General features: G+C 28.3%; 1 protein-coding gene across 1 annotated transcript; it reads left to right on the forward strand.

Moving 5' to 3' along the window:
• The first annotated feature begins 722 nt into the window (after window positions 1-722).
• Window positions 723-6,077, forward strand: LOC149057751 (uncharacterized). Its single transcript, XM_089223743.1, has 5 exons — window positions 723-840; window positions 904-970; window positions 3,879-3,946; window positions 4,418-4,596; window positions 4,686-6,077. The coding sequence occupies exons 2-5, from the start codon at window positions 950-952 to the stop codon at window positions 5,882-5,884; spliced, it is 1,467 nt and encodes a 488-aa protein (XP_089079869.1). The 5' UTR covers window positions 723-840; window positions 904-949; the 3' UTR covers window positions 5,885-6,077.
• The last annotated feature ends 6,272 nt before the right edge of the window (window positions 6,078-12,349 follow it).

Consider the following 12,349-nt stretch of genomic DNA (forward strand, 5'->3'; position numbering starts at 1 on the left):
TATGTACTCCATTCGACATCTATTAAACAGCATAGTGAGTTCTCCGATTTTAATTTTACTTTTACCTTTATAAACATAAATAAGTATTATCAGTATAGTTCCATATAAGATGTGAGTTTTCTAGTCTTACTGTGTGAAAATGAAAATTTTAAAATTCATCAATGTTTATTTTAAATTTGTAGAATCCTATAAATCATGTTCACTTTAATACCGTTTTCAGCTTTAAGCGGAAAAAATTAGCTTTTGCTTTTAGAAATATTTCGTTATTATTAAATATTTATTTGCATGAAAAAAAAATGTCATAGATCGGAGTATTTCTTAAACCATAGGTAGTTATTCTCTATTTCACTCGGAATAGGGATATTAGACTATTGAAGCACATATTTATTTTTATATATTTCAACTGAAGTCTATTATCTGTAATGGTAAAAAATATTATACACAATTTCTTAATATTTTTTTTTAATTTAAAAAAATTTTAATATTCGTATTATAATAATAATAATAATAATCTGTAATATAATTATTATTTATTATTGGAGAACATTTTGTCCATAACCTCTAATTAACCCACCCCATAGCGTTATACTATTAATCATTATTAACATTATTAATATTATAGCTGCAGTGGTGGTACGTTCCTACCTTTACCTACGTCGAGGAGACTTGTTATCTAACGACTCTGCAGTTGATCCACGACAATTGCCGGGAGCCCCACCAGAAACTCGACTTTGATAGTTGGCGACTTTCGGATGATATAAATACGCTGGACACCGGTCGGGTTACTCACATGTTCACCGGTGATTTTGATAACCACAAGTGCCCTGTATAATATCGGTAGTAAGTTTCGGTGTAGATTTTATTGCCATACACGAGAGTATAACAAATAACATCTATTTGCAGTTGAGACGTTCCTAACCTCCGACAATAATATTATATTGTATTCAACATGGGCACTTTATCAATCGCAGTAAGTAAACAACACATTGTTATACAACATATGTTATTTTTTATTATAACGCGGTGTGATAATTAAAAAAACTACACTATAATATTATTATTCTATAATATTTTCCTCAATAATTTTCTATATTATTCTTTTCTTGGAATTCGACCGCAAAGGATATACTATTCAAAATGCATAAAAATATTATCAAATATTTATAATTTATTTGAAATATAATTTTTGTTTAAATTTCTTATTTATAATAATTTTAAGGTATTTTTTAAAGTATAATTTAAGTATTTATCATCAAATCATATCATTAAATGTACCAGATTGTACTGTACTTGTAATTATTCAATAATTTATGAATTATTATTTTGTTCATTTTGTTCATTTTTAGTTTGTTACTTAATTTTTAACAAGTTAGCTTTATTTTTATCAAAATAATTTTAATTTCCTATAAAAACCTTATCAAAATTTCAATACAATAGATTATTAACAATATCGATTGACAAAATAAATTATAATTTAATTAAATATTAATTTTGTAAAAACTTATAAACATAATGAATAATAATCACGTTTGTTGTCAATTATTAAACACACCACTTTAAATACTTACTATTTTACTAATCTATTTTTTAAATTATATATAATTAGCTAATATTAACTTTAATTTTTGGAAACGTTTCAAATGTTAAAATTGTTTATTTTACTCAGTTTGAGAAAATACTATAAATTAAAACACAATATATTTTTAAAATAAATGAATAAGAAGGTAATAAGTACGATTTAATGACTATGAACCAAACTATGCCTTGAATCAATTCATTGATCTATCCATTCATCAATGTAGACATTTCAATACATACAACTGACAAGCGTGGGTGTTCAATGTTTTACTTTAAACAAGTTGTTCATTAAATAAATAATTTATGAGTTATAAATTAAAATGACTGCATTGTTTGAGTTGTATGTTAATTCTGATAAAACTCATTTTTTTTTTCATTTTACATATATCTTCGACTCTTCAATATTTTTGGTTATTCATACCATTTTAAAATTTTTAATGAAATAAAAAATGGAGTTAAGAATTTATGTACTTTATACCTATATTTAAGAATCTATTGAAAACGTTACGACGAAACTAATGATCCGATTTCGACCTACTTTGGATTATATTTACAAAAATCTTGTTATCTAATCAACCATTAACTGAAATTTCTTAATATCAACAATTTCAAAATAAGTTAAACATTTACGATCTATATTAATAGTTGTTTTAAAAAAAAAATCTTTACATAGCAACGTAATACATTTATTTATTACTTCTACAGTTTTAGATATAAACGAGAAATAAATTAAATTAGTTAGTACGTGGTTAGTATAAGTTATGCAAACATAATATTTTTTCTTTGATATAACATAATGTACAAACATTACTTTACAATTTAAATAGTACACATTTTCTACGTACTACACTCCCTTTTAAAAGTAAAATGGTGGATACTGTACGACATAATATATATTTAACGATTCCAATATTCCAATATTTAATAAATTGTTTCTCATAACATAAGCATACATTATGTGATATTAAAAAAATTGATATAGCAATGGGTTTTAAGAACTAAAATAATTCATATTTATTTAAATTTACAAAAATAAATAATAATTCAAATCGATACTTTATATCCTATAAAAGCCCGAATATAGAACTAAAAATGTGATTAACTTGTTCTGGATTCGTTTCGCTTCGTTAAAATGCTAGGATTGTGACGATAACTCGTCACGCTTCAATGTTTACGGTAAGGATTTAGTCTCGCGGGAATTGGTTTTTGGTATATATATATCTTGGCTGGATGTGTTGAGCGTGTGTAGTAGTTTTCAATCCAAAAATAATTAACAATTTTCACATTCTATAAACGATTCAGAGCGAAACACAGTGTGTTATGGTTTTTGCCGTTTTTGGCAATAAAATTAATAGACAATTTAATCATTTTCGAAAGAATTTTATCGTTGGCATAAACCACTATTTTCCGATACCTATACGTGAAATATTTGTGGTTGACTTAAAGTCATCCAAACAAGGATTCTTACAATCATTAGGTATATAGTAAAATTACTAATAGTAGTAATAGTTTATATAAATTAACTTCCTGCGTCCACTCAAATACAACTCATGTATTCAACCCCTTGAATGACTAATTTTATTTTCATAGCGTAGTAATCAAATTTAAGAAGAAAAAAACGATCATCTCCGTATATTTATGTCACGTGTATGGACTTGTGGCATGTAGGTACGGCGTTCTAAAAAATAGAAAATAGTATTATGCGTATCGATACATTCGATATTCGCATCTGGCAATATTCATGATCAACATTCTAAGCATACATAATACATATCATTATCTTCGATCACGATAATATAAAATTTTACTTCCTGACACGCGCAATAATTATCTATTCACAATTATTTATCCACCCCCGCCAGGGAAAGTCATGATGTATCACGCACGATGCACGCATGAGTTACTCGCGCCTTATGGCTTCCCATTTTTTTTAATTATTATTATTAATATTATTTTAAAAAACCATCATCTCAATGGCTATTCCAAATTATCAATAATACAATTCTGTATAAAGTTATTATCATCAGAATATTATCACTTTCACTCAACAGCGACCTGCCCGAATACTGGAAACCTTTCACCGGTCGCACGCGATGACCCGGCCGAAGCGACAGGGCGATAAAATGTGCTCTTCCTAAAAACTAGTTCTTCTTCTTGTACAGATAAAGTAGAAAAAAATACGTTCTCACGCCTACGACACACGCGTTATTATGTAACCATCTTCTCGTGTACGGAACACCGAGTCATATTTGCATGAGCATCGTATAATACAACTTTACAATATTTACACGTATTTTCAGGTTTTCTGCTTCCTAGCAATTGCCTGCACATTCGACACCACATATGCAACATTCGGCAAAAAAGAACAGTAAGTATAATAATTGTCTGTTTACCCTCAGTATAATATGTATCACATTATATACAGTTTTAAACTGAAATTAATTGGACAAACAATCACTAAACACTTAATGAGTAGTAGACAATAATATAATTATATGATATACATCACCTTTACATTACATTACCTTTATGATATACAACATGATTTAGTTGCTCATGATTCGTTCATTACATTTTAGTGAACCCTCAAATTACAAAAATATGCATGCAATGGTATTAATGTATTAATTATATTCTTAATCATATAGCAAAAAAAAAAACAATTAAACAACAACTATCATGTATATTTAATTTTATTTACATTATAATTTCCACTGGTATATTTTATAATTCATATACCTTCATTTCATTATTTTATTGTAATACTTGGAATGCATAATATTTTTTTATGTAACTTAAAAGTTCAAAGTTGATTATAACATTCAAACTAAATTTACAGTGTACACATTCGTGTTCATGTGCCAACCATCGTGAAAGAAATTTATGTAAAAAAACCAGTTCACCATTACGAACACCATGATGATCATTATTCTGGTCACGATGATCATGGTAGTTCATCCGGTGGTTACGGAGGATCCTCCAGTAGTTATGGTAGTGGCGGAGATGATTCATATAGTGGTAAGATCATAGAAAAAATGAATGTGAACTTATAAAATAACCTCGTAAATAATATTCATTGACGCAATGAATTGATATAATTATTTCAGGTCATGGAACTTCTGGTATTTATGATTCTGGATCAAGTGGACATGGTGGTAGTAGCTATGACGATAGTTCATCAAACAGTTATAGCAGCGGACCATCTTCATCCGATGAATATAGTTCCAGCGATCATGGATCAGGTGGATATGGTGGATCATCTGATGGTCATGGTAGCTTATCAGGAGGATTCGGTGGATCTTCCGGTGGATATGGTGGTTCATCAGCAGGATATGGTGGATCTTCTAGTGGTCATGGTAGCTTATCTGGAGGATTTGGTGGATCTTCTGGTGGATATGGTAGTTCATCAGGAGGATTCGGTGGATCTTCTGGTGGATATGGCAGTTCATCAGGAGGATTCGGTGGATCTTCTGGTGGATATGGCAGTTCATCAGGAGGATTCGGTGGATCTTCTGGTGGATATGGCAGTTCATCAGGAGGATTCGGTGGATCTTTCGGCAGTCACGGTGGTTCGTCAGGAGGCTACAGTGGCGGTTCCTTAGGAAGCTATGGAAGTTCTTCAGGAAAATATGGTGGTTCTTCAAGTGGAATTTTATTTAGTGGATATTCTGCTAGTCATCACAAAGGATCATCTGGTGGATATGGAGGAAGCTCATCTGGAGGATATGGTGGAAGTTCAGGAGGTGGATATGGAGGAAGTTCATCTGGCGGATACGGGGGAAGCTCATTCGGAGGACATGGAGGAAGTTCGTCAGGAGGATACGGAGGAAGCTCTTTAGGAGGACATGGAGGAAGCTCATCTGGAGGATATGGTGGAAGTTCAGGAGGTGGATATGGAGGAAGTTCATCTGGCGGATACGGGGGAAGCTCATTCGGAGGACATGGAGGAAGTTCGTCAGGAGGATACGGAGGAAGCTCTTTAGGAGGACATGGAGGAAGCTCATCTGGAGGATATGGTGGAAGTTCAGGAGGTGGATATGGTGGTAGTTCATTTGGTGGAATTGGAGGAAGTTCATCTGGAGGATATGGTGGAAGTTCAGGGGGTGGATATGGTGGTAGTTCATTTGGTGGGTTCGGAGGAAGTACTTCTGGAGGATATGGTGGAAGTTCAGGAGGTTTTGGAGGCTACTCGGGTGGTAGTGATCATGGTTCCAGCTTTGGTGGCAATGGTGGAGATACCTACTCAGCCCCAGGACAGGATAGTTATGGACCAGCTGGGGAAAGTTTTCCTTATACAAAAAAATGAGCCACTGTGAAATTTTAAAACGAATACGTTAATTTTTAACATGAATTTAATCTTAATTTTGTTATATTGTTACATACGTTATTGCTATTGATTTGTATCTAATATGGAAGCAGTTGTTAAATGTTTCCATTTTCTAAGACTGACTTATCTGTTTTTATCGATAAACATAAAAATAAACACATTTTATAAGAAAGCGTTGAACTGTTATTTGTTATATTTTCAGTGTAAATGTACTATTAGCATAACAATATTAGGAACAAATAAATAATTTTATCAGTTAATGGCCTAACAACTGAGATCTATTCAGAAAAAAAATTATAGTAATAAGTAATAATAAATAGTTGTCCTTATATGCTAAAGGTTTGATAAAAATTTAATGAACCAGATGTGTTACAAACTAGCACATAATAAATAAATTTAAAATATGATTATGATGTTAAAATATTTAACATATTATAGTTACATGCTTTTTATTTACAGATTTACATTAATTATTCAAATACCTATATAGTTTTTTTATAAACCTTTATAAATTGATTTTTGTTATGAAATCAATGCATTTAAGTTTTTTTTTTTTATCTTTGATTCAACTACGAAGGTTCATGTAGTTCTTAGCCTTCATGAACTTAATACCTACACCTAGACATATTATATAAAAATAATACTACATAATATTTACGAGAATAAATACTGGTTAAAATGTTAGTAAATATATTAGAATATAAGAACACAATTATTGTTCACTATAATTTTTAATTAACTTTCCAAAGAAATTACATTACCTAGTCTAAAATGTATTTAGCTTTCGTTCATTCAATCATTATAAACTACAGTATAACATTAATCTTATATAATATTATAAAATTATTTTCCTTTTGTGCATTTTTTCCATTTTAACAGTTTTTATACAAGACAATGTTATAGTGGTTATATATAAATAAATGATATCTAATTACCTAATTTGAATGACCATAACCTTTTTTAAATTTAAAATGGTGATCTGCAAGGTGCTTTAGAACATATATTATAATCAATTTATTAAAATTAATAATTATATTTTTATGTTTTGTTATTATATATTAAAAATATAATACATTGCTTATTTATAACAATGCTATTTTTATTTTTTGATATACCAAAATCATATTGTGGTCATTTAAATAGATTTCGTATTTGTCCTTCGATTATAGTGTAACAACTTATACTGCTGATGATATTTAAAATAATTTCCCTCGATTTTTTTAATATGCCTAATATTTGTATACCGAATGAATAAAATTCTATTCTATTTATTTCAAATAATTTTCATTTTCATTGATATATTTTATCTCAGTACTACAATTTGCTTTCGATATTTCAACTAATTAAGTCCAATACATTTAGATAAATATATATATTGTTTTAAATTATTGTTTGAATTATTAAAGTATACATATTATAGTAAGTATTTACATAAATTATTTTTTTGGGGTAATCATAAGATTGTATTTTACATGTAACATATATGTATATAAAAAATAATATTATTAATAATTGCAAATTGAATTAAAATAATTGTAATAATAATTGAATAATAATAATTGAATTAAAATTAAAATAAAAAAGGAGAATGCTCGGCCCACGGGGATCGGCATACCACATTTCTTGGGGTGGCCTCCACATGGTTACCGACGTTTAAAATAAGAGAATAGTACATGACCCACGTCTTGCGACGCCTAACAAATTGTGTTTTTTTTTATTGAAAGAGGGAAAATAGAGGAAAACATAATTACGATACAGAAACGATGGTGTTGTAGATTTTATTGACTGGCATCTCTAGCTACCAGCGGCCCACATATTGGTTTAGCCCATCATAGCTGTGGTCAATGGTAGTCAGAATATAGTGTGAGTAGATTGACAAATTGTTAATCAAGTGGTTTTTTTGGTATGAGGTCCACAAACCGGAGGAAGACACGTCTGCGTGTTATGAACTGACAGACAGACCGTATACCGTAGACCAAACAACAGGTCTAGTTTATAGGCCGTTGACAAAAAAAGTGTATGAGTAGTGTCGACGGAGTTCCGCTGTCGGAGTAAATTGTTGTGATCTTATAATCCGCTCAGAAACTTATTGGTCGGCGATGAATCGATCAGTGTCGTCGTTTTATATAATTATTGACATAGATATCGGGAGATCAGAAAACACTGTAGTGTGTAGTACTAGTTTTGACAACGACGATGTTGACAGCAACAGCCGCACCAGCGACTGCAGGTAGTATCTAATAAGAATTTTTACTGTTGACCTTTAAGTACTAACTACTAACTAGATCTTATTTACCATCAGAAACTATCCTCGATGTTGGAAATGTCAGTAGTTTTGTCACTTAAAAATATTATAAATCTCACTATTGATATTACATCAATATAACATTGTAAAACATATAATTTATTGCTCCACTTGGAATCTAAAAATAAGTTCAATAACTTACAATTAAGCACAAACAATAATTTTAAGACAATTTGCATAAACTGTGTACTGTGTATGTAAAAGTTCTTATTTTAAAACATTGTTGCTTCTAAGTTTATAAGGTTATTCTTATTCTTCTTATTATTAAGAATATATTTTTTGCTGAATTAATAACACTTTTTTGAATGACGAATTTCTTTAACTGTATAATTGATTGAATAATTATTGTTAGATATTTTTTTTTATTAATAATATCCCTTCTGATGCATGATTACAAGTTGAATGTCTGACACGATAATAATTAGTTTTAATCGAATTAATAATATTTGTAATTACTGAGTATATAGTAATATTATATATTATATAAAAATATGATTTTTATAAATCGTTAAAACATATGATAATTTTTTAATGAATACTTTTTATTACGAAAAATGTTTATTTCATAAAAGAAAACATTTTATTTAAATATATTAATATAAGTATAATAAGAATATTAAAATACAAAAATACGTTTAGTACCTTGAATGAGTATCTCTAAATGATTAAAAATAAGAAAAACTTTAATTGGTTGATAATAATGTATTAACAATCAGAAATAGTTTAACATGTAGAGTAGTATTTAGGTAAGCATAAATGATAATTATGTTGCCTATATCAAAACTCCGTACAAACTTAATATAATTTTATAATATTCATAAACTATAATTAATATGAATGTTTTGATTATAAAACATTATGTATTACTTTACTCATCACAAAATAAAAAATGAGTATCAAAGATTTCTAAAAAAATTATATCAGTAAGACGAACTTTATAGAAATATTATAAATATGTATATAAATACATGTTAGTCATGTGAATTTTATAGTATTTTTTTTTTACATTGCAAAAAAACTAAGTATTTAAATTAAAAATATTCAAAATCAATCTTTATCTTACATTTGTTCTTTGTTTTTACAGAGTTTCGTTGATGAATTATGGTAATATTTCATTGTTTATATAGTAGGCATTCTCATATATTTTTTATCCTATAATCTGATCAGCTTAGTTGGTTTAAATAATTCACAACCATAAAAAAATATAAGCTTCAAAGACAAATATAATTTAAAAATAATAAATAAATGAAATACAACACAATATAAAATGATAATAATAAATAGGTAGTATAGTAAGTACAGCAATAAATAATAATTTCTCTGATGTTAGTCTAAAATCAATAAATCATAATTCTTTATTATTATGTATATGGTTTAACATAAAACACTATTTTTTCATAATTTACTATATATAGGTACAAATTATTCTCAATAAAAATTTACCGAATTCCTTTCAAATTCTGTTAATTTCAAAAACTCTTCAACCATCAGACAAAATATACGGTAGGCAAGTAGTTCATAATAATAAAGTACGTCTTTATCGTCCAAGGAGCGAATAGTTGTCTCTTGATAATTTGCTTGTCAGTGAACTGCATATTATGATTGACCTTAAACCCGATTATTTTTCCTAAATTACTTCAAGAATAAACTGACTTACAGCCTAGGAAATCAGAATTACTTTGTCTTATTGTTCAAACAAAATAATGCTTCAACCGCATTTACTAACATTGTACGGTGTTTATATAGGTACCTACGTGGAAAATGTCTCAAGACGAAATTCAACTATCCCGATCAATACTCTACGGATCATCTTGTATGCCACCCGATTCGTGAGGAACGATGAGTTTTACACAAAGTTATAGTTACTATATAATAATCACTAATCAGAGTAAACTTCGAAATTGTATAATGTCCTAACTTCTTTGAATACTCAAATAATGCGATAACTGAAAGCAGCTAGTGCACATGTTATCCGCATGATCTTTTCGTTCATCAGTTATGATGTTTATACTACAACCAGTAAATTTGGCAACATTTGTAAACACGTCGATGATGAATAATTATTATTGATATATAATGTGTGGAAAACACTGGAATTGTCTTCTCGCACGAGCCACACATCACATGCTATTTTTTGTCACGCTGTTGCGTCCATCTATCACTGCAAAATTAATGCAGTGACCATCTACCTATGCAACAACAAGACTATTCTTCGAAAACGGTTTCATGAAAGAAAAATGTATACAAGTCATGCGAGAAGGTTATAATTAGGGATGGGCCGATATCACTTTTAACCGACAAACCGATATGCTATGCAAATTTAAATCCGATAACCGATGTATTCAAAACTTTGAATTTCTATCCAAAAGCATGAACCGGTTTTATAAAATACCCGATAATTAAATATTAAATAACACAGTTAAAAATTTAAAATGAACCATTTTCTTTCTTGTTAGTTGATAATAAATTATAACTTATTAATTTATATGTTATACATTTATAAGTTTTAACTATAGTCTATAAGTATAATTTTAACTTTTTAATAAAACAAATAAAAATTATAATAAAAAACAAATCACATAATATTTAAAAAATAATAATTTTCCATTTTTCACTTATTAAACATTCCTTGTTTAATTTTTAATACAATCAAATATTTAATCTATGTATGATAAATTGTTTTTTTTTCATATCGGTTCAAATATCGGTTTTAAAAAAAACCGATACCGATAAAACCGGTATTGCCAATATCGGCCGATAATCGATATCAGTTTGTATATCGGCCCAGTCCTAGTTATAATATAAATATAGGATGTAACAAAAAGTATATGTTTCGTAAAGGCCGTGCCATAGGTTTTAGGGTCTGGTAGGTTAAGGGATACGCCCAGCAATTTTTGGGATTTCCGTTTTACCGCTTACTAGACTGAAAAACGTCGTTTTTCAACACTTCAACCGTTATCGAAAATTAAACTTTTGGTTAAGGCTTGATAAAAAATATATTTTATTAAATATATATTATAATATAAAATAAATATATAATATAAATATATTATAAATAATTTGTTTTAAAAAAACGTAAATCAAGTAAAATTTATAAGTACTTAAATTGACATTTTCTTATTTGTAGACTATAATTATAATACAAACACAAAAAATGCATAATATTATATTATGCATTATGCAGACGAATAAGTTTATTTATTTTGCTATTTTACGATATAATTAAATATAGTTTGTCACGTATTGTAGTTTATTGATGATAATTTGATCGTGAATAATTTTTAATATTTATTTATTCACAGAAGTTCTACTTTATAATCCTGGATATATAAGTACAACAAACATTAAAAAGGTTAAAAATGTATGTAACCTTTTTCATTTCATTTATTTAACATACTTTAACAGTTTACGTAGGTACTAGGTAGGACATAGGGACACAATTCGGTGAAACACATTGTAAAATAAAAATAAACTAACAACGTTTATTATTAAAATAAGAGTGCAGCGTAGGTATGGTAAATATTAACAATAGTGTATTATAATGACATGGATATAATTAATATTAATTATATAATTAATAATAAAACTGTAATGCGCAAGGAAAGTAAGATGACAGTTTCATCTCGGATTTTTTGTTACACGGCGCAAAAAATAGGCAATATAGGTACATTATGTCCCATATTACTAATATTATAATAATTCATAATCATAAAATAATAATAATAATTATATCAATGATCGTACTTTTTTTTTGTTTGACATAGATTTAGCTAGACATTTTGTAAAATATTGTTTTTTGTAATAGTTGGGAAAATCTAAAAATTCAATTAGGTATGTTAAGTTTGTTTACATTTTCTAAGTTACGATTTCATTTTCCGAAATACTCGGGATCACTGTAATTCTTTAATAGCTATGTATTATGTTATTATATCGTTTAATACTCGAATTTCAAATGGCCGTTTTACTCTTTTCTTCCAAACAATTCTGTATATCTGAATAAAAAGTGTAACAAGAAATCATTATGTTATGAATCCGGTGCTATTGACGACGACTTCAAGATGTGTTTTTCGTGTAAGTCTGAAATTGCTAGCTTTTCTTTAAAAATAATCTAAGTGTTATTTGCATGTTATAAAAAATAC

The sequence above is a fragment of the Diuraphis noxia genome, unplaced genomic scaffold (genome assembly GCF_037042655.1).
Source record: "Diuraphis noxia isolate RWA-SAM2 unplaced genomic scaffold, SU_Dnox_SAM2 contig0003, whole genome shotgun sequence".
Lineage (NCBI taxonomy): Eukaryota > Metazoa > Arthropoda > Insecta > Hemiptera > Aphididae > Diuraphis > Diuraphis noxia.